At 40.7% G+C, this 27,604-nt stretch overlaps 1 protein-coding gene and 1 long non-coding RNA gene across 2 annotated transcripts in view; one reads left to right on the plus strand and one right to left on the minus strand.

Annotated features, from left to right (window-relative positions):
- LOC131959361 (uncharacterized) overlaps nt 1–27,604 on the plus strand; it is a 113,956-nt gene that overhangs the window by 33,929 nt on the left and 52,423 nt on the right. Inside the window, exon 4 of the long non-coding RNA XR_009389443.1 lies at nt 7,141–7,179. This is a non-coding gene — a long non-coding RNA (uncharacterized LOC131959361). The remainder of the gene's footprint in view (nt 1–7,140; nt 7,180–27,604) is intronic.
- LOC131959357 (zinc finger protein 503-like) lies at nt 1,918–4,651 on the minus strand. The gene is made up of 2 exons (XM_059324542.1): nt 4,097–4,651; nt 1,918–3,504 (listed from the first exon to the last, which is right to left on the minus strand). Exons 1-2 carry the CDS (start codon nt 4,349–4,351, stop codon nt 2,068–2,070), a joined length of 1,692 nt encoding a protein of 563 aa, XP_059180525.1. The 5' UTR covers nt 4,352–4,651; the 3' UTR covers nt 1,918–2,067.

Raw genomic sequence — 27,604 nt, forward strand, 5'->3', positions numbered from 1 at the left:
GGAGTAAAAGTGTCACATAGGCATTTGTTCATCTGAGGGACTTTAAGTTTTCCTTACTGATGCATACATTTGTGACATTTTTCTTTTTTTGTGTAATGACTGTTTTATGAGACTGTCTTTTGTCACTTGTGGGCTTTTAATCTGTTCTTTGGTCTCTCTTGGAAAAGAGTTCTTGACTTTAATGAGACTTCCTATATATATAAAAAAGCTAAACAATTTTAGTTTAATAAAATTGCTCACTTGAAAATATACCCTTCATAAATAAAAAAACAGGATCATTACACAAATGAACACTATAAAACCCAAGACGTAGTGCACAGACTTTATTCCTAAATTAAAAATAAACCAGATACTATGAAATCAAATCGACTGAATAATATGTTGACTGGCTTCTCTGTTCACACGAGAGAGGATGTGTGAATTCATACCGCAGCGTCACACGTCAATTAACTGTTGAGAAATAATGTTCAAAGATCTTAATCCCGTCTGTTCACATGACGCTGATGTGCTGTTTGTAAATGAAGAAAGATGTGTCACGTATGATCTACAAGGGCTTCATGGCTGACTGGTTGCACAGCTGAATTGTGGGTTAGGGGCTTTATTACCATCTATCACTGAGCTATGTTTAGGACTCATCTACATGAAGGATGGCTGGATTTGATGAATATGACATCTGACCGTTAATGATGGTGATTTTATTGCTGGAGAACAGCCTGATTTACTGAGGAGGGATAATAACACTGTTGGCTTGATTTACTTGATTTGTTTTAAGGGGCTGATTAAATAGTTAGGCCTCGCTTTATTTCATGCTCGCTGCTTCACGGCTTCATTACAGCAATCACAAAAGCTGTGGAAACGTCCCACATCTGGTGTCATCGTAAATCATTGTTTAGCGAGCACCTCAATGATATCAGCAGCTCGTTTGTCTTCGTTAATGAAACGATAATCCACAACCTCGTGATTGAGAAGACTCAGCATGTTTTGATGAGGCAAAGAGATAATGCATCTAAACACACACACACACACACACACACACACACACACACACACTGAACATACTGTAGCTATAAGGCAGAAAGGCCTGTAAGTGATTTAAGCTTGTATTACATTTACATTTTCTACAAAATTAAAAAATTGTTTCACCATTTTGTAGGCCCTTTGGTGAAACCCAGTCAGCCTCATGGTAACTCCAAAACATTCAAGACAAAACTATGAATTATATGAAATGAGTCAGATTTCGCAACGTCTGCCCAAAATAGAAGAAGAAAATTAAATTAAATATCTTTAAATTAATTTAAATGCATTTAAATACAATAACTGTGTTTGCCACAGCCTCACAAGCAAAATATGGACCCATTTAATAAGTTAATATGTATTTGTTTAAAAACAAAAAACAAAACACAGTACAGTGTCAGTGCACAGCCAAACTAATAGCCCCAAAACAAAAAAACAAACAAAAAAAGAAATAGAAGAAATTCCTCTTATTAAAGCTTTTTTTTTTTTTTTTTTAACTGATCCGACCCAACTGAAAACTCAGTGTATAGGCTACATTTGTGTATTTTAAAAAAAAAGTCCTCTCTTAAAAAAGGCTTCTGTAAACGGTGACAGAGCTGTCTGGAGCTTTAGAATGCCATCCAGGTTTCAGCTTCATGAAACGTTTTGTTCCCCTTAAAATAAATCAATGACAATTCTGAAGAAGCTGCTCTGATTGATTTCCACGTCCATCATTCTGTCAAACCACTCAGCAGCAGCTGAGGCAGAATTAAAATAACGTTTGCAAGACTTACAGTGAATTCAGCATGAAGAATAAAATCCATATTACTTAAAAAAGGTCCCCAAAAAATATATACTTTAAGATGCACGGCAGGTAAACAAAACCCAGTACTCTCTCCTCTGTGAAATAATGCACATTGAGTCTTCAAAGTTATATTATTTTTTATTTTAGTCACGCTTGAAGCTATCGCAAATAAATACACTGATCCCCACATGGATCCAGTCCCTGCATGAAGTACAATATAAAACTCATTGGGCCTAAATCTCCTTTTATAAATGTATAATTCTTTGTCTCTACTGGTATCCTAAGGCCGAGGCTGTTGTCAGTCTTTGTCCATACAAGGCGTACGGGGAGTAGTAAGCCCCTGTGGCCGCGGGGACGGGCACCGGGGCCCCGGGTGTGGGCAGGGGGCTCTTTGAATAGGGGTGATAGCGGCTGCTCAGTCCGAGATGGTGATGAGGACCCCTGAGGGCCAGCGTGCTGGGGCTACCCGGGCTGCCATTAGGAGGAATATGCATGTGACAGGCCATAGCCGCGGCAGCAGCGGCGTTAGCGAGTGAAGATGACCCCGGGTACCCGGATATCAACTTCTCTGTGCCGGCGAAGGCCGTGTGAGTCCGCAAGTGGCTGAGCAGCTCCTCTGAGGAGGAAAAGCGCTTATCGCAAGGTCCGTTAGCAGACACCCAGTTACACACGTGCGGCAGGGGGTCATTGGGCAGCATAAACCCGTACGGATACAAGGGGTGTCCGCTGAAAGACGGGGCCGAGGAGTGTACGCCGTGCAGCGGGTGCGTCGGGTACATGAGCTGGTATCCAGACTTGAGCGCGTTGGCGGCTGCTGCTGCGGCCGCTGCAGAGTCATGTGCGCAGTTGGCGCTGGATGCACCGGACAAATGGCTTGTGCAGTGGTAGCTCAGGCAGTAGGGGTCCCGACACAGACTAGCAGACATTAGAGACGGTGGGGACGCTCCAGCTAAGGGACTCGTCCCTTTACTGCAACCCAGTGAGCTGGCTGCAGCGAACTGTGCACTTAACAGCTGGCTGCTGGATTTGGTGGGGTCAAGGGTCATTCCGTGAGGGAGGAACGGCTGCGGGTAACCCGCATAGGCACCCGCTAAACTCCCAGGATAGGACATGCCGGCAGGGGGCATGGGGAAAACTGTATGCCCGGGCTTGTATGGGGAAACAGGGGCCACCAGTCCAGAGCCGAGGACGGAGGAGGACGATGAGGTTACAGATGGTGAGTCTGACGTAACAGTCTTGGACCCAGATGTGCTCTCCTGGTGTTGGCTGCCATCAGAGGTAATTCCACTTATCCTATGGCTGCCATTACTCTCAGTCGAACTGCTTTTATTGCTATCGGACTCCTTCTTTTCCTCCTTGTCTCCCGCCTTGCCGTCAGCCGGCAGAGGAGACACTGAGGTGCAGGAGCTGGGGCTGCCTGTCCTAGGGGTGAACGGCTGGCAGGTGGCGCTAGGCACTCGGAAACTGGTTTTATCTCCACTGAGGCTGCTGCTCGAGTCCTTCTTCTCTGATTTAGAGTAAGGTTTGAAGCTGGATTTATCGTCGGCTCCGATGTCGCTCATTTTCAGCGGGCCGGATTTCGACTCTTTATCACTAGATCCATTTGAGGTCACAGAGGACAGTTTGGAGGAGGACGGCGGATCCGGTTTGCCGATCTGAGAGCACGTTTGGGCCAAAAGAGCAAGGGGACTTTTCTTGGCATCCAGCTGTGAAATGAGACAAAAACACAGTTAATGAAATTCATAAAAGCACGTGTAAGCATAATGTGTTTTGGGGGTAAATACGCTTATATGACCGTTCCGCGTAGTTTACGCATTGCGCATGAACTTATCTCGGCATGAAACTCAAAACAACTCAGCGTAATGGGCATGTAAAGAGGGAGCGTACACACACACACACACACACACACACAGAGCCGACTTACAGGAGATGGAAGATAAGACTGAACAACTGCCACACGTCGAAAATTACATTACAAACACGGGCATCAGTCTGCTGTAACAAGGTCATTACAAGTCAGACCTCAGTTTATTATTTTAACGCAGACAAAAAATGCAAGAAATGAACTGGTCTAAACATCACACTATAAGTGAGGGATATTCTTTCCATAATCATAATAAATGCAATCTTCTGTGTCATCAGTTATTGAACCAATTTATGCCGAAAAAAACATCCCATAGCAGCGGATTGGAAGCTTTGGACGTGATTTCACTGCGAAACATTTTATAGTTTGATATTTAGCGAACTCATGCCCGTGTGCGCAAAACGTTTTCACAAAAATACGGTGTGTGTGCTTACCTCGATGGGACTGATGGGAGTGGACGGTAAAGGCTGAAGGTACTCCGGGTGTAAAATGTGTCCTGCCCGAGCGGTAAGCATTTTCAAAACCTTAATGGGAAGACGACTGGCTTGGCGAGAAGGGTCTGCAGGAGAGACGGAGTTGTGGACGAAAAGCTTGCTGATCTTCGCTGCGCCCTTCTCCCCCGAGGAGCCGCTCTCCCACGCTGGATTCGTGCTATTTCTCAGGACAGAGACCGTGGGCGATGTGATCATGACCCAATTCTCGTGGAAATGGTTGAGAAATACATGTGTAGGGTAAATAAAGCCAACACTGGAAAACGTCAGACGGTTAAAAGCCTTTAAAGCCAGAGATAAAATAATGTTAAATCCTCAAAAGAGACGCGGAGAGTGAGAGCAGAATCCGTGCGTACCACAGCCGCGTTGCTTCATCCCCGGCGTCGCTCTGACAGTGTGGCTGCGGGTCCGAGAGCGGACTCGGTTTACGTGGGCTAGTGGGCAGGAGAGATCACTCCGCCTCCTTCTCAGAGCAGCATCTGAATTAGTCCGCAGATCACAGCCGCTGCCGCCTCCCAATCAAAGAGAGATCCCGAGGTGATCGGAGGCTCGACTCAGTGTGACGCTTCCTCCCCACACGGGTGTGTTTTGTATATTTCACCCACTCCGAGCGCTTTTAATTTTGAGTTTTTATATGCGTCTTTGCGTAATTGGCGCTTGGACGCATGCGCCGCCCCTGGATCCTATGTGGTTTTGAGGGAACGTGGACCAGGGGGATAAAAATGAACAAAACCTCTTTATGTCAAGAATGCAAGATGCATTTTAATGTATTCCAGACAGTAGAGTTCGGAAATGTTTTTATTGTCCATGCACACTCGGTTTTCTAACTTCCAGTAGCTTATTATTTTTGGAAAAAACAATGCAATCAGGAAACGGCAGCATCTGATTGCAAGTTTTCCGGCAACTTTTGCACCGAAATGGCTCCTAAATTATTTACTTTTGCCACTACAAGACGAAAAATAACCAACTGATGGCCTTTCTGGCCAGATATCCACTCCATCGGCATGTTTCACATTTTCTGCAACTTTCTCCTCTCAATCACGCAGCCTGTCATCTGTCACTTCCCTGTCCTGCACGCCAGTTATCTGTCAGCTGTCTGCAGCTTTGTGTGTGTGTGTGTGTGTGTGTGTGTGTGTGTGTGTGTGTGTGTGTGTGCGTGTGCGTGTGTGTGTGTGAGAGTCTTCTCAGTCATATTCAGGTCAACTACTGTAAAGTGAATCCATGAGAAGTGGAGTGAAGAAGTGATGTGTCTCTCCTTCACTCCTCCATCATCATTTAGGCCCGTTAGCCTGCCTGCTCTGGTAAAACTCCAAACTGCGATTTGTTTAATTGGAGATAAGCTCTGAGGCATTTTTACACATCCCCAATTCTGTTACAGACATCTATTTAATATAGCATGTCATTTTTCAAGTCCCTTTTTGTCTTGGAAATTAAAAATATTCCCCCACATTTCCGCCACATTCAAGCCAAAAATTCTTTCTTTTTTATTCCAAGAGCGCTTAAACCCCCCTCGTGTAGCTGCCATTAATCATTTAAAGCTTCTACATTTCTTCCCATCGAAATAGACCCACTTATCTTATTACTCAATAGCCTATAAATGTCTTGCTGATCAGGCGAAAGTTAAACATATGCAAGTGTTTTTTGATTGATAACAGGGGTGCTGTTTTCGGCAACGGCTGTCAGGCTCTGACACAGCGCTTTGAGTTATTAGGGCAGAGAAGGGCGACCATAAATTTCGACCGTCAGGCAAAAACTCCTTTATTGTGGACGTGATGGATGGCTCGCCGCGGCAGACACCAAATTCTCGGCTTTATCCTTAAATGGCTGCACATTTTTTTTCGTCGCCGTAATTCATTACTTTTAAACAGAAAGCTTGAAAATCTCCTGCTAGTATTTCACACAAGGACACGTTTATGAATCACCCCAGATTCCCTGAAAACACGAGCGTTTACAAAGCAGGGTTTGGTACCTCAGGTAGGTGATCATACAGGAAACAAGCCCCATAATGCAGGGCTTTACGTTTACACATTCACGGTTTTAATTAAAGGGTTAATTCGTGTTTTTTTTTCTTTGAAAGTCCCTTAGAGCTCACATTTTTGTAACGAACCAAGAAAAGTCATAATAAAACTTTTGCAAATTAAAAAGGGGAGGTAAAGTTCACTGAATCCTTTTTTCCACATGCAAAGTTTCTTTATTAAGCACAGCCCATGGCAAGTTTGTTACCAATATCCCAACTATAACCTTTTCAGCCCCCAAATTACATTTTCTATTCATAAAAAATATGAAAAATGTGTTCAATAGATCACATTTTTAATAATGATCCTTAAAAACTTTTAAACTTTCTCTTTAATTTTTCTTTTATTATACTAAAGTGTATTGGCCGTCCTTATCTTTACCCTTGTCCTTGGCCAAAGAAAATACAAAATGATAAACAAAAACACAGAACAAACAGTGAACACTATGTGTTGGCAAAAGCTATAAATTGCAAAATCTTATTTAGTTCTTGAAAGGACAAAGTTATTCTTCTCCTCCTAAAAGTGTTTCTTTGAATTTCTTGAGGTTCATCTAAAATTTAAAAGAGCTAAATTGGTGGGTGAGATTATCCTCCACCTGCCTCGAGCACTTAGTTTAACTTTTATTCTCTATTTTATGTAAAACAGCGTTTTAAGGTGCACCTTAAATTTTTGTTGGTTGGAGACAACTTCACAATTTATCATTAGAGTTGATTAAAAATTGAAAATAATGGCAATTAGAGTCACAGTAACAGGAGCTACAACCTTGTTGTATTATGCATAATCGTATAATGTGTATTGTATAATTTAGCTCTGGAAGTAGGATGCAGGCTTGATTAAACAAATGCATGCATACAATACTGTAGTTCATGCTTTTAATCAAAAGTTGAACTCTTTTGTTAGTGCTTGTGCAACAAAATGATAACTGGCCTTATGATCAAGTGATGTTTTATGAAATCTGCTTTTATTTTCCAGACACTTTGGAGATTCCAGGCAGCAGTGGACAGTATAAAGGTAAGTCGCAGCCTCCAGTTTTATTATTCTGCTCTCTCAAAAACATCACAAAGGACCTGTAACTGAAACTATTAGTTATATACTGTAAAGTGACTCGAGTGTAGAAGCCTTTGACATATAGCCTTGAAAAAATGGTCGATAAATGCTGCATTATAATGTTGAGCAAATGGAATAAGAAATTCCCTCGACATGACATGAAAATTCACCTTGTGGCAGGCGGTGCGGGGCGCGCCACGTCAGCAGCCAGACAGGCCGACTGGATCTGACAGGTAAAAAGGGGAGATGATGGTTAGAAGGTGCTATTGTTTCATGCCGCTTTCTTGACCTGTCAGGTCCCGGCGCAGAGGCCTGGATCGAGGACCTCCTTGTCACATGAAAACAGTCTTAAAAGGCCGTTATCCAGACTCTGGTGATTGCTCCTGTTTAATTGATTTGCTTTGCACCGAGGCCTGTCACATTAATAATGGTTAAGTACAGCCCCAGTGTGTCACCCAGAGTGGTGCGTCTATCGGGAAATTAACAGCCTTAACTAACTGCTGTCTGTGAAGCAAGAACTGCGTGATCATATGAGCTTTCATACTAAGTCTGAAACTATGCTTTTTATAATATATCTGCTCTCTGTAGAAGTACTGTACCTTTTATTTTCCCCCCTTATGTTTTTAAAGCCTGCCACAGTTTGACCTCTTTATTTAAATAGCTATATATGTATGGCTTTACCATCTTATTATGAACTACCATCCAGAGTAAAACAGAGAGCTGCGCTGACAGGTAAATGGTGTTGAGTGAATAAGACTCAGATTACGCTCTCCACCACTTCACAGGAGCCTTTGACAGGTTGCGGTAGGCATTAAGTCTCTCTGATATTTCCATGACTGACTGACAGTTTGAAATTGCTCCCATCACCTTGATAGCATGGTAATGCACCTTGCATGTGGACTGTCTTTAAAGTGCAGGAAATTAGACTCCAAGTTGAGAGTCGCCTTTCAACCAAATATGACAAGAAAATAGACTGCTTTTCTTCCTCGCCCAGAGAGGGAAAAAGGGCCCCACAGAAGCTGGCGCAGAATAAGAGGTTATAGGAGAAAGTGTCAGGAAGTATTACGGATATTATGTGTTTAAGACAGGACATTTCAGATACTTAGAAGTCATACCCATTCCTCTTGACTACACCCAAGAACCCCCCCTCCTCCCTTTCCATCTGTGTCAAATACTGTAGCGTTGACTTCATTTGCAAGAGCTCAACCCAGAGCTGACAAGAAGAACTTGCACTATCTCGCCGGAAGTCAGACGACGGTAGCGCAGCATGACGGAGAGAGTTAGAAAAGTTGAGGTGCAGCCAAGATCGCGGCGGTGAAGGGTCTTTTTCACGTTGTCTCCTCAATTAGTTAAAGCTGGTCAGGAGTAGGAAGTAAAGCCTATGGAGATTATATGCTGTCGTCCACTTGCCATCAGGTAGGTGAGGATCCTGGCGGGTTGTAGTCATGCTGTAGAGAAGAGTTAACTTCACCTACCCTCCCTGTTAGCACTGGAACCAATGGCTCAATTCAACCTGACAGCTGCCATATTACTGGTTCACAACTTTGTGGAAACTTCAAGAAGCTCCTGTAAAACCTACTCTACTGTATCCAAATGTCGGGTAGCTTTAGGAAGAAAGGGAGTGCAATCATGTTGACTTCTGATGACACTGAAGTGTGGCATTTGACTTGATTAAGCTAATTTTGATCCCCATTAAGGCTTCATATGATGATTATTGTCAATATCTATCAATCTGTTCAATATCTTTTGGAGTAATTGATCAATATTTGTCAGAAAATGGTGAAAACGTCCATCTAGAGCCCATTTTGATGTCTTAAAATTTCCAAACCACCAAACATTTAGATCACAAGGAGACATCCAACCTTAAGCCCTAAATGGCCAAGAATTTAAACATTTTATTTCCTCTATTTTTTCCCATGATAACAAGTTAATTCTACTTGTTTTCTCGTTCTCAAGATATCTATAAATAACACTTGTCTTCGGAGATAACAGGATGATAGTAATGTGCAATCAACATTAGTTAGAACGTCGCTAAAAGAGCTGAGCGATATGAGTTGTTTAGCAGAACCAATGTATGTTTAATTAAAAATTTAAACTGTTATCTCTAAATAACAACACTTGATATTTTATGATGATAACATAAATAACTAGTGATCTCAAGAACAAGAGAACAAGACTTGTTCTCATGGCTGTTTAGGGCTTCCATACATGAGGGAAGCTGAAAACAGAGAATTTGGGGCATTTTTCTTTGATAAATTATCAGTTATCATAATTGTTATTGATACATTTCCTTGATTAACTGACCAATTGTTGCAACTCTTTATTTCTTTCAGTATTGAACCTGAATGAGTTGAATAGACACTACACAGCACGTTTGTTTTTAAGGCAGTCGGTGTAAAATCAGCATTCTCCACATCGACACACATGCAGCACTGGATGCTGATCCCTCACATTTACTTGTCTAGATTTAATTTATGGAGCCTAAGCTGGGGTGAAAATGTACAGGTAGCGTGTTATGACACTGGAAGCACTGTGCAGGTCGGGATGAATGTCTGTGATGGGCAGATTATTCAGACTAAAGTAGGCCTAAAGAATGATCTTGTCACATTTCACAGGCAGGATTAGGGATACGCAGGAGGAGCGCTTCAGTCAGGAATTAGCGTCATGTGGTCGGCTGGAGACAAGCATGCAAGGTATTCACCGAGACAGGCTTGGACACTTACTGCTCCATTTGTCTACTTAGTGATCAAATACCGAAGTTGATGGTTATTTCTCTGTCGTTTGTGGTTTATGTGATATGTGTTCATCTGTATTCTATGTTTCCATGTTGTGGAACCGTGCAGAGATCTATAGGACATCCAGAACCAGGGCTCATTCTGTATGAGCTTGGTTTCTTTTTATACAGGCACCACATGCAATTACATATGTACATTCACAATATAAAATAAGATGCAACACATGATGCCATCTTGAGCCAACAGCAGCACCTGTTATATTTGTGGCTTTGCATTTTAAATGGAAGCAAGTGTGAGTGTCTTCAGGCTATCAGAATGAGCTATTACCACGATGATTGAAGAGTGAAGGAGTGCGCGAGCTAAAAGACAAAGTAGAAGAGGCCTGACAAATGAAATCAAACTTCATAAGACCTGCCAGTGGTGTCAGTTGTTATCCATATCTCAAGCGCATTATGGTACTGCAACGCAGCGCACTGCCTTCTCATCTGTCGTCTCAAATTCATCACATTCTCGACTGTTTCTTTTAAGTCACAAGTGTCAGTGTGAAGAGGAGTCTTAATTGACAACTGAGTGGCACAGACGTGGACCGCTGCCTTTATTTTGGTGCCAAGAAGGGTTGTGTTGTTTTGATGAGCTATTATTGGCAGAAGCCAGTAGCAGATAGCAGTCGGCCTGGAAATGGGAAGTGACATCAGACAGAGAGGAGCTTGTCATTGTCTTCAGGCGAGTTCAATCTCGCTGTAAGTTAGGAACAGCCTGTTGAAATGTCACTCAGCAGACTTTCTTATCTTTTGAGGAGAGAAATTTGGTGTAATTGTAGCTGCAATTATTTAGACATTTGCCATCCGCATTGTGAATAGCTAAAACAAGTTGGAATGGTTTCAAAGAAGATTCTTTCTGGTGAATTAGATTTATTATGTCGAACATAGAGAGCTATCACAAGCTTCCAGCCTTCAGATGCGGCACATTTTAGGTCTGTAGCCCCAAATTAGCTGCAGTGTTTCTCAACGAATCATTTATTTGTCAAATTTCTCTCGGAGTATGATTCTCATTGGATGAAAGGATGAAAGTCTGGTGCTTTTTGACCTATCCATCCACCCCTACCTCCTCAATTTGCGGACTTTGTTGCTCTTTATACTCTGTCTACTGACTTCCACCTTTGCTCCCGTCATTATTATTAAGGCCACTAGAAGTTGCTGCAACATATTTGTCGTATTAAGCTGTGCCTCCTGGCTCACAACCATTTGGATTATTTACGAATGATCATGCATTACTTTTCATGGTTATAAGTACCAACAGTCTGCAATATTTTGTGTTTAATGCAAATTAGCTAATGTTCGCATGCTTACATGCAAAACTAACCTGGTGAACAGGTAAACATTATATCTTCTTAGCATCAGCATGTTAGCATTGTCTATATTATTATGCTAATGCTTAGCATTTAGTGTACCTGAAAGCACTACTCTATGTATATTATTACAGAGCTGCTAAGGCAGCATGACCTTTTTTGTGCTTTGAACACAATTCACCCAAACAGAAGCAGAAATCTAGCCATATATCTGTCCTGAACTAATATGACTTGAGGACTGTATTACACTCGCCATAACAGCTAATGTAAACTGTTGTTCTTGATACTATAACCAGCACCGTGAGCACATCTGGCATTCATAACCGGCTCACAGTAAATCAATGAGGCGTCTGTAAGATGTAGTTCAATAGCAGCACTTCTTAATCACAATGTTCCCCTCTAATATTCACCCAGTTGGAGTACAGTGTAAATAAATAGCTCTCAGCACAGTGCATCTTACTGTACATTGATCACAAGCACGAGACCCCAGGCAACAATGCACAGAAGAAAAATGGCTTCCTCCTTATTCTCACTCATCCGAGGCTCTGTGCAGCCCTTAATAGACAGAATCAGAATGTCTGCTGTGGTGTTGCAGGCTTTATGAGACCATTACCGCTTTTTATTGTGTATCCCTGGACTAATGGCTTTCTATAGTCGCTCTGATTTACAGCCTGTCAGCTTTGTGGCTGTCCATTAGAACGGGAGGTTGACATCAAGCCAGCGGTTGAAGTGCCCACTGTTAAAAAATAAGGAAGTCATGTCTCACGCCAGGCTCCTAAACCTTGTGTTCCAAAACACATTCATGGCTGCTTGTTTTCCAGTCTGTTTTCATCCTTTCACATGTTGCCCCTTTAGTCATTTACTGTAGACAAACATTGCACTCTTTCTGAGCGACATAAATGACACATGTCTACAGGAGTAGGACAAATAAAAGTCTGTCAAATCCATTAACGCATAACATTCGGAATCATCTGCATTAAACTGTGTTTTTATGGGTGCTTTATTATCATGCATAAACTGTGATCCCAGCACTTAAACACACCATTAAATATTAGTTTGTCATTAGGATTTTATTCTCAGCTTTTATTTTGTAATGTGTTATGGGTTGGGTGGTATCCTTTTTAGTAAATTACTGTATGAGTCACTCCCACACAGGGCTGTTTGTTGGCAAGAGGATATATATCATGATACAGGGGATAGGATTCAGTATATTGCGATATATTGTGAAGCAAGGCGAAATATTTGTGACTTACGGAAAACTGTGATAGTATAAGGAATGCACCTCCATATGCATGAAATCTGATTTTAAAATGTTTACTTTTTTATGCACTGCAATTAATTCCGCCTTTGCATTTACCCCAGTTCATGCAACATCATAGCACTATTTTTTGTGCAATCTGTCTGCTACAAATCTTTGCATGTCTTGTTTATCACAACTTTAGCCATCATTTCTATCATTTTCAAAGTAGATTTTGGGGGTATACAATCAGAGATGAGATTAAACTCTGAGGTTAGTAAATTCAGAAAAATCAGGACCATTTCCAAAAATCAAAAACACAGAGATGTTTATGAGAAATGTACCTGCTCTGCTGTGTTACCTTTGCCTGGCAGGATGAGCACATGCAGACAAACAGGAAGGAATGTTTAATTTAAAGGGGATCCTAAATGGATCACTATACAAGAAAGCCACTTTAGACTTTTATCTCTGTTGGCTCTTGTTTGACCTTTCATACAGCATTTTTTTTTATGTACAGCTGGACTAACTTTAAAGCCTGCCGAGTTGCAGGACAGTGCTCTTGCTTAAGATAATCTGTCCTGAATCTTCCATAAACCTCACTTTATTAGCTCATACACAAGGATCATCCATGTGGAATTAGAGCAACAACAAAAAAAGCAGCATCTGTGACAATTTAACTTCCTTCAGATGTTCGGAGAGGAAATCACATCGTACAAAACACACTCTGCAGTTGCTGTACGTGATACATAATTAGCTAAATTCACTCTGAAAAGCACAGGTACCTCGTCAATATTTCTCTGTCTTCTCCCTAATTGTTCGCGGTGCATCACGGCCACAGGCGAGGGTAAGGCAGGTGATCCCTGACGGGGGTGGAGCTGGTCCTGCTTCACATAAAATCAATTCTGGCCTTTGGTGTTGGCAAGCCAGCGGGGTTGGGGGCGAGGAGGGGGAACGCATGTCTGACACCTCCTGACTTTTTCATGAGGTAGTGTTTGAAGTTTTAAACCCCCACAGAGGATTCTTGGGGCGATGAATATAAAAGCGGGTGCAGTTTAAAGCTCAGGCATATTATCATCAATGAAGACCGTTACCCAGTTTGATGAGGAAAGTCAATTGATTTGATTTTGATGTACCTCAGCGAGTCATTTTTAAGACCTGGAAGAATTACTAAAAATGTTGCACCCTTCAGAAGCTAATTTATTTGAACATCGACCATAATGGTTCTTCAATAACGGCATGTTTTCTTTTATGATGGACGGCCTTTCATTATAAGCTGCTCTTAAGTCGCCCTTGTCTTGAGTGGTTCTGTTCTCTCTCTGTTCACGCGCTGTGGTGGGCACAAAGAAGAAGAGCATGACCTCAAAGCATCTTTTGTTGCAGAGGCAGTGGAGGGTGGTGGCTGTGATTCATGTGATGGGGTGAGGAGGTGTGGTACGTACTGAGGAGGGTGGGCCGACAATGACAAGCCTGAGTTCTGCAGTGCTGGTGGTCCTGTCTTTCAGCTGTTGTTGTAATAACTCTACTCTGCCAATCTCTGCAGAACGCTTGATAGTAACATGTTCATCGCTGACTATGTGAGTGTTTAATGTAAGGCTCAATAGAAATCCCCAACTTTTAGATGAATTACTATAGTTAAATATAATTAACTCTCTGCCAAGGAGTACATGTTTTCAGTAGCCTAAAAGTAACACATCTAGAAATGCAGTTTTGGAACAATAAAATTCACCATGTGGGCATTTGTAAAGAAAAAAAATTAAGTATACACTTGGTGATATATTGTCATATTGTTAAATTATTGTACATGACAAATTGCTGCAAATGTGTATTAATCTGCTGCACAAAATAGTCCCTGACAATTACACTAATACCTCCTGTTTGAGTAAAATGTTGCTAAAAAGTACAGTGCCCAGCTGTTTAAGGCTATTACTTAGCCTTTAAAAAACAAATCTACATATCTGGGACATGTTTTTAATTATTCACAAACCCCACTATAGCAATAAAGAGTCTCTCCTGCTGCTGTAAATGCTCACCACAGCACCCAATATGTATTAATCCGCAGCTAAAAGTAGTCCCCAACAAATGCACTCTATAGCCCTGTTTGGTCAACATTTGCCTAAAACCACAGTGCCCAGATTTTTTTAAGAAATAACCAGGCCATTTAAAAATGGTTATATATTTGTAAGCTGTCTTATGTAGGTCTTTGGAACATGTGAACTAAAGTATAAAAAGTTGCACTAATGCATGGCTTTGTTCTTACACGTTATTGAATAATGGCAGACTCATCCTTTTAGTTGCAGAAAAATATTTAATTAATTGGTGTAAAATAAATCTTTAGGTGTTAAAAGCTCAAACTTTAATTTTTCCATCTTTCTTTGCCCATACCTCCAACAAATTACATCAAATCTTCACCAAAAATGTCAGTCATCAAATCTGAATCATGATAATACTCTATTGTCAGATCAAGTCTTGCATCACAGCAGCTCCATTTACAACATCAAAGACAAAATTTAATCCAAGAAACAAAGTTACATATATTTAACATACCATTACAGTCAGACAAGACGATATTTTCAAGACCCTTCAATGTACATTTTATCTTAAGTGGTAAAAACAAAACTAAGAACAGATAGGGCTGTGTATACTATGAGTGTTTTCAAGTCGGTAAACAGATTTGTTTGTTTAGAAATAAAATAAATTATTTTCAGCATTTCCTGCCAAAGGTTTTTTTTTTTTTTTTTTTAACCCTCACAGTAGCTGACACACATTACATTGAACAGTGCTCCAAATCCAAACGAGTGTCATTTGCTGGCTTCCTCTAACAGATGCTGGTGCTCGTCTCAGGGAAGTGCAATGTCCTGGATCTAGTGGCACTGCCATATAACTGCTGTATAAATAGATTCCTATGACAGAGCCATTCATCTCCGGCCATGAACACATCAACATTAACAGACAGCTCACTGAGACCTCTGCGCTTGTTAGGGCAAGATCAGCAGGCCAGATGCCCAAGATGTAAACTCGTGAAGGGAAGATTAATTTATCTGTCATCCCTGCCTTTGACAGTAGTTATAAATCTGATTTAGCTGTTGAGCAGGGGCCATGAAGAAGGGCAGTTGGACATTAAGATTTCAAAGGAGTGATATCAAGAGGACTAACTCGTGACTCATGGCCTGCCACGAACGGGTCAAAAGTTCTTGTGGGATGTATCATGTGTGGTGTGATGTTTGGAAAGTTTGGGAGAAAAAGAAAGAAAGAAAGGCTTCCGCTCATCACTTCTTCCTTGTGTTATTTCCAAAATGGCGGCAATCATGTGAGGCGTAGCGGGCACAGGGTGTCAAAGGAGCTATTTACTGGTAGATGGATGGGAACAGGCGATACGAGGTGGTCACATCCTGTGACCATCTGCACGGGAGTCATGCTAGTTATTCAGATCGGACACAGATGCTCGGGCATAACATGAGCCTCTATGCAGATATTTGGACGCGTGACAAAATGTTTAGTGCCACAGTTCATGGCACGTCAAGTGGATTCTGACGTGCCAGCGCTTTCTACAGGTTCATTTGTGCACATAGCTGCTTTCTTTCCTCGATGTGAGCTCCCAGTATTTGTCTTTATGTGAAATTAACTTCATCCCTTTAGGCCCTCAGATCTGTTAATGTGAACTTAGTATATCACTTGATTGTGAAATTAACTTTATCCTCTTCACAGCTGCTAGTTTTAAGCCTTACACGGCCATAGGATCAGGCAACATCAACATTTTCCTGTTTGGGACATTTACTTTCTTTTATCTCCAACTAAACCTATCAGAGGGTTAAAGAAACTCTGGAGGCATCTGCTGACACCGAAATTACTCTTTGCATAACACACTGCTTTAAGATGCTTAAGGTGGGGGATAAAATGTCATACCACATTAAACAGCTAAATGACCTGATCACAGCGATGTGTAGGTGTAGCGTGGGTAGGAGGGGCGACACAAGATGATGAATCTCTTCCTTTGAAGCCCTTTTCTTTTCATCGTGTCTGTGTTGCTTTTGCTCGGATGAAACCACACTCTTTGTATGGTAAACAAGACGGTTTTGTGACGAGAACAAAGAGTGAATAGATGTTTTTAAGGGAGTCTATTGTTGCTGCACATATGGATGTCAACTGGGAGGACACTGAATACACTGAGCAGTCCTATTTTCTTACATAGTTGTATAATGTACTCTGCTGTGCTGGCGGAAAGTGTAGAATGTACAGTTTTAGATACAGAACCTGCACTCTACTTAAGCATTTCCATGTCAGACTACTTAATACTTAAATCACTACATTAATATATATACAGATAAACACATAGACGTAGACCTTACATTTTATAAGACAAGATAAGATAAGATAAGATATGACTTTATTTATCCTGCAATGGGGAAATGTAGTCGTCACAGCAGCTCAAGATACAGACACATAGATAAAAAATATATAAAAATAAGACGTATACATACATTATATACACATTATATGCATACATTTCCGCTATTTTGCATTTATTATTCACATATATTAGTGTGTTGTTTGTTTTCCTGAAAGTACTTTTATAGCATTTTATAGATATTGCACATTGGAAAAAATATATTTTAGCATGATAAATAGGTGAAATAAGTTGTTGCATGTAATATTGAACATCAATGAATAAATATATTTCAATATATGCAGATATACACTGTATAGAATAAGTGGTTTATAAAAAAATACAGAAGGCCTAATGTTGGCCTAATGTGGTCGGATGTAAACAGAAATAATATAAAACATGGAGTACTGTCATAGACTGATATTCAAACAAACAGTACTTAACGGTTAATAGTATTTTAAAATTAGTTCCACTGCAATTATTTCGATGCTTCTTATACTTTCAGGCATCACACTACTAGTACTTCAACTATATATTCATGAAAATACCTGTGTATTTTTACTTGAAGCGAGCTGATGCTAAACAGCAGTTTAATGGTAAATGCCAAAACATTGCACAACATTAGCACAGGAAGACGGAGTCATAAAGTCAACACACTGACTCAGTTAGTTACACAGCAAAACTAGTATTAGCCATCATAAGGTAGTGATCATACCAGACCAAGTAAGGATAGCTGCATCCCCGATGGTAATGAGCAAAACAAAGGTGAGTTAAATTGCCTATTTCATTTGTAGGCAAGACAATTTTCTTTCTAGTTCCTACATGAAACTCCTCACACCAAAGTCTGTAGATTTTATTGAGTAACCAGGTCTTGATTTCTGGAAAGAGACCTTGCTGCTGAGTTTTTCAGATGTTTGTTTGGGGCTTTGAGCACCAAAAGTGAAAAGCCATCTAGTTTTATTGATACAACAATGGCGTGATGAGTGAGGGTACTGGATGATGTAGGTGCTGAAACTGCGTCAACATCAATGTTTTTAACCAACGCATAGTTTTGCTTTTTTTTTGTAATCCCAAATTAGCAAAAACTTTGGCCCAGTCTCACTTAAGGTGCGTTGACCTTTATGTTGGACCAGCTATTCTCATTTTAGAGACAAGCATCTCCTTTTTTTATTTTTGTTTGGGGGTAGCTTGGTTTGTATCAAGCAGACAAAAGAACTTAACGGACATGCTACAAACTTTCTCAAATTGCAGCTGAACAGTACACTAAAATGCATTTCCAGAAATATTTGACCAGCGCCGGCTCATTTGGCAGTTTAATCTGAGTTTCAGGAGCCTGGTGTGTTGTCAGATGTGCACCATATAAGAGAAATGGTTGTAATTGGCCCTTTGAAGGCTAGGATTCGTGGAAATTCATCTGAATGGGAATGAGCTCAGCATATTCGTCCAGATCCCAAGCTGAAAAGTGGTACAGGTATTAGGAAAAATATGTATTTTTGATTTAGGGGTGAACTGTCTCTTTAAGCAAATGCTTTGAATACTTGATAAACCACTGCTCTGCTGTTTTTAAATCGCGGCTCATTTTTCATCCTCTGCTCCAGTAACTTACAGTACTAACTCTTAATAAAGTAAATTTCAGTGGTCTCCTCTCCCATACATTACATTACAAAGTAAGTCATAGCTGACTTAAGTGAACCTAATTACATTAATGATGGCATCAATTACTCCGCTGGTGCGGCTTGGCCACTGCGGTGCATTTTTCCCAAAGTTGTGGCACGGAGGACAGTGGGAATTCTGACTTGTCAAAGCGTCCAGGGCCAGAAGCAGGATTAATGGCTGCCTGCCTGCATCCAAGGTCCTTCAGCAGTAATTGCAAGCAGAATCTGACTCTGTGATCTCAGCAGCGGTATGCAACATGCCAAAACAGCCCTGCTTTTGACAGATTGCCTTCCTGCAGTAATATCTTAAGCACGTTCGTTCTCTCAAATTAGGCATCGGCTGCCTCCCACACCACCACAAAACAGGAGCAATGACTTCTTTCCACCTCCACTGAATATATATCTTCGTATATGTTTCCCTGCTTTGACAGATTTGAGTTAAAATCAGTTTTTTAGTTCACAAAATCCGCTTTTGTTGGCCGTATCACTTCACCTGCTGTTGACAAGTGGTGGGAAATGAAATGTTTTGAATAAAAGATGTAATATTCATCGCTTGCAGCTTTTGCACTGTAGACCTAATGAAATACTTTTTGGAGAATCACGCGAGAAATGTCTCCAGGGCGGTTTGAGCTGCTCTGCTATGTTAGCCTCCAGGCCTGTGCAGGAGTAAATCCCACTGTGGTTCTCTCTCTCATTCTCTCAGTTGATAGTTTGTGTCCAGCCTCAGGACAGAGGGACTCCTATGTGCTGCTCTGTGGTGGGTTGTGTTCTCTGGAGCAGTTAAAAGCCTGGCAGCTCCACCCCATGACTGTCCAAACACAGTTGACTCTAGGCATCCACATCAAACAGAGCCCTCTGCAAAGCCCATTGGAAAGTTAACCACGGGGTTGCTGAGCTTATTTATTTATTTTCCACATATAAAAATGTGTCTGGCTTCGGATTTCTTCACATTTTTTCAATAGCAGAATTCAGTCATTAGCATTTGTAATCGACAGTGCTGTATATGAAGAACAGTTTTGACACCACACCCGGTTGTACTCAACTCCTCTGGACCGAGTCAAAAGCAAGATTCAGAGCGAGTAACAAGAAAAGACAAGTCAATGAAAGATCCTTTCAGTCTGCTCCTCAGCTGCACTCACAACGGACATGTCGGAGTGAAATGAACTTTCCCGGCACTGTGTGTTTTAGAGCGCACGCACTGCAATCACTAATTCATCCTGCCTTGAGATCCCTTTGACATTGAAGTTCGAGGGTAGATGCTATGTGAAAATGTAAATAAACTTTAGAGGAGCTTTGGGTCAGTGTGGGATGAAATTTATAGTTTTGGCATTTACTCTGCAGTCATCATTCATCCCCCTGTCGAGAGCAGAAGCCTTGATCAGCGGAGCCTCCGTTGGCCCTCAGATGACCCGCAGCCTATCTGACCAGCTGTGGTTCAGATGCCTCAGTCTGAGATGTTCACATTACTGTAATAACTCAGACTATTAACCCACTCTGCACCACAACATATTCAACAAGAAGTCATCTCTTTGTCACTTTGCTGGCAGGAAATGCACATAATTAAGATCTTTGGGGGTAAACATTAAAGGGCGAGTTCATCAAGATCACAGAAACAAGACATTAGTTTCTTTAGTTCTATGGCTCCACTGTAGTTTTAGCATATCTACCACTGAGTATTATGTTGCTGTCTCAATATAATGAGAGTTAAAGGAAAACAATAACTACATGTACATACATACTGATAGTCCACTATTATCCAAATATTACACTGTTCTTACATGATGGAGGTCTTGTTTGTTGATCGGCAGAAAACTTATCGCCAACTGTTCTGATAATTGATCTTTAAAGTCCTCTTGGTAGAAATTGATCTTTCCATGCTTTGGAAACTTCCTGCTTTTCTCCATTTTATATTATATTAAACTAAAAATATGGGCTTTGAACTAAAAATGAAGACATTAAAATATATCACTTTTGACAAAATCTGCACCTATAAGGAGCTGGGATGGATATTTTTCACTATTTTCTGACATTTTATAGACCAAATGATTGTCAAATGTGGAAATAATTGTTAGTGGCAACCATAAAAAGTGAATTCTGTTTGAATTTTTGAATGCCTTTTTCTGAAGATCACATTTTTATGATTGAGGATATGTGGAATATGACAATGTTATTTGGGTTATTGCTGTTGAGTTCTTCAAATTTTGGTGGCAGAAATCTCTTTTGATATCTGAAGACTTGCCACGCTACTTGGATATCTCTTGAGGTAAGTGACAGTGTATCTTTTTTTTGTGATTTGGGTGAACAGACCCTTTACAGAGGAAATGAGCCTCGATTTTCATGGATTTGGCAGGCGCTCCAAACTCTGCAGGGTATGTGCACTCTGCAACAGAATGTACAGCCCTGTAAAAGCCAAATCAAAGTCTAATAATGGGAAGGTGGCCTTCAAGCACAGTGCCAATTATTTTAAATTGCTCCATTAAAGGCAGCAATCACAACTGTCATGTTAGCATTTGGACATAACGGCTCACTTCTGGTGGCTGGAGTTCATGTGGGTGTAACTGCAGCGTAATAAACATGTAGATTTACATAACCTCGTGAAACAAATGATTTTGTTTGCTGACTGCTTGCCATAACACGTAACTGACTGACAACGGCAAAGCTAGACATTTTCTCACTTCAGCTGAGAGAACAAAGCCCCTCACTGTTTTTCCTCCTTTTAACAGGTGAGTGCTCCAGCTATTAATTTGTGTAGGGCCACCTACTTTAATTGGTCTTAATCTGGAGTGAGTGGCTTTGATCTCTCTGACAGTTTGACTGCATTAGCACGAGTGTGCAGGCTAATCCTTTGCGTAGCTTGTTCTTTTGGCGCAGTCAGAGGCCTGTCCAGCGATAATATGTCAGCTGAGGGATAAGCCCTCATCAAACAACCAGGTCTAAGCTTCTGGAAAATGGGGGTTGAAGGGCCACCATCATGCTGTGCTTCAAACAAAGATAGAGACGTAAAACAGCTCTTTCTTGCATTTTGTAACCGTTAGATCAAACCCCAAGAGGGACTTTTTTCAAGGTTTTCAAGTCCTGTTTCCTTTATGCAAACTTGTTGTTGTGATTCGGCGTCTCACGTCCTGTGACCGACCACTCATCACTCTATGTTAAACAATATTACACGGTCCTCTTAACATCGTGCCAGCCCAGGGTGTTACAATGAATTCTTTATACCCGACACCCCACCACTGTTCATACACACACTGAATGCATGATCCACATGTCGAAACAGTGGCTTTATCTGGGCCGTGTCATCTTATTAGGAAGTAACAAGCGTATGAAGTGTTTGTCCTGAACTCGATTTGAACTCTCATGAATTATGATAACCATCTCACAGTCAACAATATCTGCTTTCAGGGAAGGAATAGAGAGATACTGTTTGAAATAAAGGAAATAGCAGCACTTGTGCTTCCCCAGTGATTATATCACACGTGGTGATTTACTTATCACGACAGGCATGTCTTGACTTTACTGGATCTTTTGTTTTTGTGTTCTGTGATGGAGGCATGTTTCTTTAGGGTTGCATGTGAAAATGCCAAATGTACCAGTTAATCCAAATTCAAATGGGTTCATAAAGCATATTATGGTTCTAAATTAATGTCAGAAAAATTGTTTTCTCCACTTTTACCGCCTTATGTTTTTAGTATTTTCAATTTTGTTTGAAATAAAAACTGATTTTTTTTTCACTTCATAATTTTAAGAAATTGCGCTTACAAGTCAAATGTATGATTTGAATATGATGCCGTATTTGGATAATAGCTATAGCCACAGGATAATGGACATAAATACCTCGCTGTCTTGTAGCCCCTTGTAACAGGTTTTTTGGTAGCTTTTTCAGCCTATCCTCCATTCATTTGTGGTGCTTCTGTTGCCTCACTGAGTGACAAGCTAACAGGTGAGATTTGTTGCTGCCGTAATGATACTGTAGGCAATTGCTCTCTGAAAGGGCAGCAAACAGCCTCACCTTCATCCATGACTTTTACATCTCTGGAATGGAATCTAAAACGCTTTGACAAATTGCTTCTCAGATGATTTGGCGTCATGTGTGTCCACTCAGCAGTAGTTTCCTCCAATTTGTGTTTACAAAGGATGATGGCGCGTTTTATGGTTGCCCTCTCACTGGAATACAAACCACAGTGGGTTGTGCTCATGTGCTGTGAATTTGTAATCCAAACGCATTAATACAGATTAAATATTTAAGCAAACAGTTCCACATTTTTGGAATTTCTGGCTTTCCAGCTGAGACTTAGATGAGACATCCGTTGAAGGAAGTCACTGCTCTTTTTGTTCCACATATGATCATGGATGTATTATAGAACTGTATACGGCACCACTGCTTAACCTTGCAGCCAATTTATCCTAGTGGCGAGTTGCAGTATTGCAATGAAAAATCCCATTTTCCCCCTAGAACACCATTATGACAGAGACATCTGTTAAACTGATGACAGCACACCTTGAACTGCAAACAAGGTCAATTATGACTTCTGTTATTCTGCTTTTTCTAGTCATGGAGGTGTTATATTTGTAGAACTTTCCTCGAGCAGAGAATCTGTTACATCATCACAATATAAAGTCTATGGACCGATGGGGAGCACACAGACAGGGCCCCCCATCTTCAATGGGTTTACTCCCTGGAAGTAAACCTGGAAGCTAGAAAACGTTTTTTTTGGTAAGGCGAGTAATTCTCATTAGACTAAGTAGGATCCAGGGTTGCTGTTTCCACTACCTCCAGTCTTTATGCTATGTTAAGTAAAGCCAAATGTCTGCTGGCTTGAGCTTCATATTATATTCATAGTACAGACATGAGAATTTCACAGACAGACGGACAAACAAATATGCATATTTCCCAAAATGTCAAACATTCTTCTACGTTCTCTACGTGTCTGTGAGACTAGAATAGCCGAAATAAAGACAGAAAACAAGAGAAAAAACAAAGATTTGCAAAAATAATCACAAAGAATAAACCTTATTATATATAGTAGTTCTATTTTTTCTTCCTCTATCTTGTTGATCATTTGGCAACCCCTCAGGTTTATTTAGTGATCCCTTTCTATGTGAAAATACCCAAATTTGGGTTGTCAAGCAAATTCCGTATGATATGCTGTGTTTTATTATTTTAAATGTGTAAATTGCCATATCTGAATCTTCTCAGCTCACCGCCTCGGCACATTGGAGGCCTCCTGTAAGTGGTCATCTGGTTTCATTTGTATTTGGGGCCATTTGGCCGATCCGTCATCCATCACAAAATTGCAAAAATATTCGGCACACCAGGGACACCATTGGAAGGTGACTCGCCAGTCATGGGCACAAGGTAAAGATTAATCAAATGTTATGTGTACTATCACCAGCTGGCAGCACCAGCCTCTAAGCCTTTGAGTGAGTAAGTCCACAGAGAGGCCCGTGGCACAGCTGAGTTTGTCTTGTAAAAGTGCAGCTGTCCAAGACATGACAGCTACAGCATTAGCAGGGCCATTAAGAGGTGTAGAACATTTCCAGGGAAACCATTTGAAAAATGACAACCCCCGGCACTGCCGAGATATTAATTATACGCAGCACCCATGGAAAATAAGTCAAAACAGTTGGTAAGACAAAAGACGCCTTGTTTTCTCACAAGATGGCTTGTTTGTGCATCCAGCATTTAATAAGCAATAAACGGAAGAAGTAAAAAGGGAAAAAAATAGATTCTAACTATTGCCAGTAGCAAGCAGATTTGAAAAATGGATGACCAGAGTAATGACGAATATTTATTTCCCAAAAATAATCAAGAATTCAGTGTGACAATTAGAAATGATCCCTGAGGACAACAGCTTTAAAACAGCATTTTCCGAAACAATTTGCTCTCCGGAAAAAGATGTTAATGCAAAATTAATTTCTCCTGGGAGTGCTTCAGTGCAGAAATTCAAACTCACCATAACGTTTGATAATGTCCCAGATTACAAAATCTCCAGAATGAATTGCAGGAAAATGCACAATTTCGACATTTAACTTGAAGAATGCTTCGTCCAAAAGAATCACTACTGCTCTGTGGAAGAAAACGCAGTTTCAGGACTTTGCAACTCGATTTTGGATTTTAATTTGGAGAAATCAATTTTAGATGTAAGTTTTTGCCTCTATGGGGTCTCCCAGTCAAAACAATAACAAAAGACAGAGTTTAAATATGGCCCAGCTGTGGCCTGTAGCACTTGAAGTCAACTTCTGCTGCTAAGGAGTCCTTCAGTGTTCAATGTTCAGGATGTTTTTACCAACCAGATTTTCCGCCTCTTCTAAAAAACAAACAAATGCACCCTGTGATGAAAACCAGTAAAAACACTGAATAAAGCAGTTTCACGTTGACTGAAATACTTCATCTGATTAAAATATATAGATAAAAAAGATTAAGATATAAAAGTTTTTTTTCTCTCACAAAAATGTGGCTTAAAACAGGATAAATAAATAACCAAAAACAGTGTTGACACAGATTAAGAGGGGAACAAGTGAAACAGACATTATTCTTAATTTAAACAAATGTATCTTGGTTTGAAAATAGTTTGGAACCTTGGGACACAACTTAAAATATAAATTTAAATATATAGCACAGGTCGAGTCGCTTTTAGACAATGCAGAAAAGTTACATATTGTACCTTTAAAACATGTTAATAAATTCAACAAACCCCAGGGTGAAGAATATCAACATCACTACCTGATGAACTGGTAATGAAGAGCGAGAATGCTGAATGCCGCAAATGTACAGTTTCCTTTTAGTCCGTATTAGTATTGATCTTTCTCCAGCTATTAATTCTTCAGATGTAATTTACTATGGTTATCATTTACGATTTACCAAGTGATAAAAGAACAGCTCAGGTGTGTAGGTTATATAGTTGATGTACAGATTTTGGGTAAAAGATGAGTCATTTTGTCATAAATCAGCCTCGTAAAGCCGCTCTCTGCTTGTTCAGCTCTGTTTTAAAAGAAGAGCTGTAGGTCAGGAGCAAGCCGAACTTGTTTTGCCCCTGCAGGGGGATATGGACATGGTGTTCCCATCTCAGAATTAAATATAAGCTTTTTACATATGAGATATTTTCATCCCTTTATGCAGAAAGCATTTTCATAATGACTAAATCTGCCTGTAGTGTTAATTGGGGATTAATTTGCCATGTTTTCAGTGAGTTGAACGCATTAACAAGGATCCAACAAGGTGCCTCCTAATTAAAACTGCAAGTCCCTGAGAGTGTTATAACTCCCATGAGAAAAGTGCATTAATTGGTCATAACTAAACCCTATGTGGAGTTGATTACAGCGAGCCTGGTCAGACTAGTCTCAAGTATTTCATATGTAGGAGCTATTTCCTGTCCTCTCCTCAAGGGAACGAGAGGAACTGATGATGGCCACATAATGTCTATTCGCAGAGCCTCATAAATAAGGAGCTGCCCCTGAGTGCAAACTATGTTTATTATAGCTGCCTGAACCTCCGTGCCAGCCCTTGGAGTTACTTATGCAGATAAATGCAGCACCATTCATCATCACTTCTATTCATAAATAGCCAATAACTCATCGCTCTCCATATGGAAGATTAGACCTTGGAAATGTGACTTAAGCACAGGAAGTATTCAGTTCATGAAAAACATGAGTGATCACACATACAGCCGTCTCCCTTTTACTCATTATATCTTATTCTACATGTCATTTCCCTGCTCGGCTATCATCTTCGAGGCCCATAAAGAATCGTGCAAGAAGCTTCTTGGTGGTATGCTGACTGAGAGCAGATGAGGTGTTTTTTTTTTTGTTTTTTTTGTTTTACTGTAGTGTGCTGGGTTGCAGGGAAGAGGCCACAGAGGTGCATAGACTGATGAGAAGGGATGATATATGTAGCGCCTGTGTCCCAGCTCTCCTCTGGCCCATTGTCATTAATCACGGCCATTAGGCTCCCCCTCCACCGCCGCTCGCCTTGTCTGCGCCCAGCCATCACAGCCTCCCTTTTGTCTCATATCCATAAAGGGAAAGGCCGTATACTTTCACCCCACCTCCCACTGCACACATCCAGGGATGCTAAAAAGGGTGCTATCATGTGTTCTTGGGAATTAAAAGTTATAATTTATCAAATTATGGCGTCCGAGGCGATTTGATGCTCAGCAGCAGAGGTGTTTGATTCTAAACTTTATCCTTTTGCGGCAACACCGATCCACAACCACGCTGTGATTTACCATTTTATCTTAAGAATAAGTCGAATTGTTTTTATCTCAACACTTGCTTTATCATCCTCTTGTCTCTGCGAGCTAATCAGCAGTCAGAGTTGCTCTCTTCTTCTTCAGCTCAGTCTCCACATCGTTAAGTCCCCCCACCCCCCCACCCCCCCCATCCTCCATGTCATCAAACCCAAGAGGTCTGATATGATAATATGTGTGAACTGAAATGTGAAAGCAATTCATATCACTTTCCAAGGGCTTTGAATGTTTGATTTGCATAACTAGAGAAAATGATATTAGATGGGCATATTGATTTAATTTCATCCTAGAGCGCTGTTAATTATGGTATCATAAAAGTGTCATCTCTTTATTATCTGGTTCAGAACAGGGGTTGATGGCTGGTGTTGGCGAAGTACTCGCACTGCTACGGGAAGGCTATCATCATGATATTGTTTAGCATAATTTTACATTACGAGGCTGGGTCACGATACGCCGGAGATATCGCTTTATTATCATTATCTCCCAATCAAACTTCTTTGACTTTAAGGGATTAGCTGTATCTATTCTGACTTTGTTCTTTGATATTGCATGAATATGTTTTCTGAATGTTTTACATCTGCTCCACTTTGCCGGCGCCTTGATTTATATTCCGCCTTTAGAAAGATTACATGTTTAACATCATATGACCAGAAAAGGAGCACGTTCTTGCTTTCAAGTTGATGAGTAACATGTGTCCTGCATATGGCCTTTGTGTGTGTTTTCATATCATAAAGGCTGCGATCTGTATGGGATTATGGGATACCTTTCTCCGTATAGCTATGCATGC

The sequence above is a fragment of the Centropristis striata genome, chromosome 21 (genome assembly GCF_030273125.1).
Source record: "Centropristis striata isolate RG_2023a ecotype Rhode Island chromosome 21, C.striata_1.0, whole genome shotgun sequence".
Taxonomy (NCBI): Eukaryota; Metazoa; Chordata; class Actinopteri; order Perciformes; family Serranidae; genus Centropristis; species Centropristis striata.

Excerpts from the sequence above, each read along its gene's own strand:
- LOC131959357 (XM_059324542.1), bottom strand. The coding sequence starts at position 4,351 with ATGATCACATCGCCCACGGTCTCTGTCCTGAGAAATAGCACGAATCCA. Across the intron at positions 3,505-4,096 it reads CTCCCATCAGTCCCATCGAG|CTGGATGCCAAGAAAAGTCC; the intron begins GTAAGCACACAC and ends CTCATTTCACAG.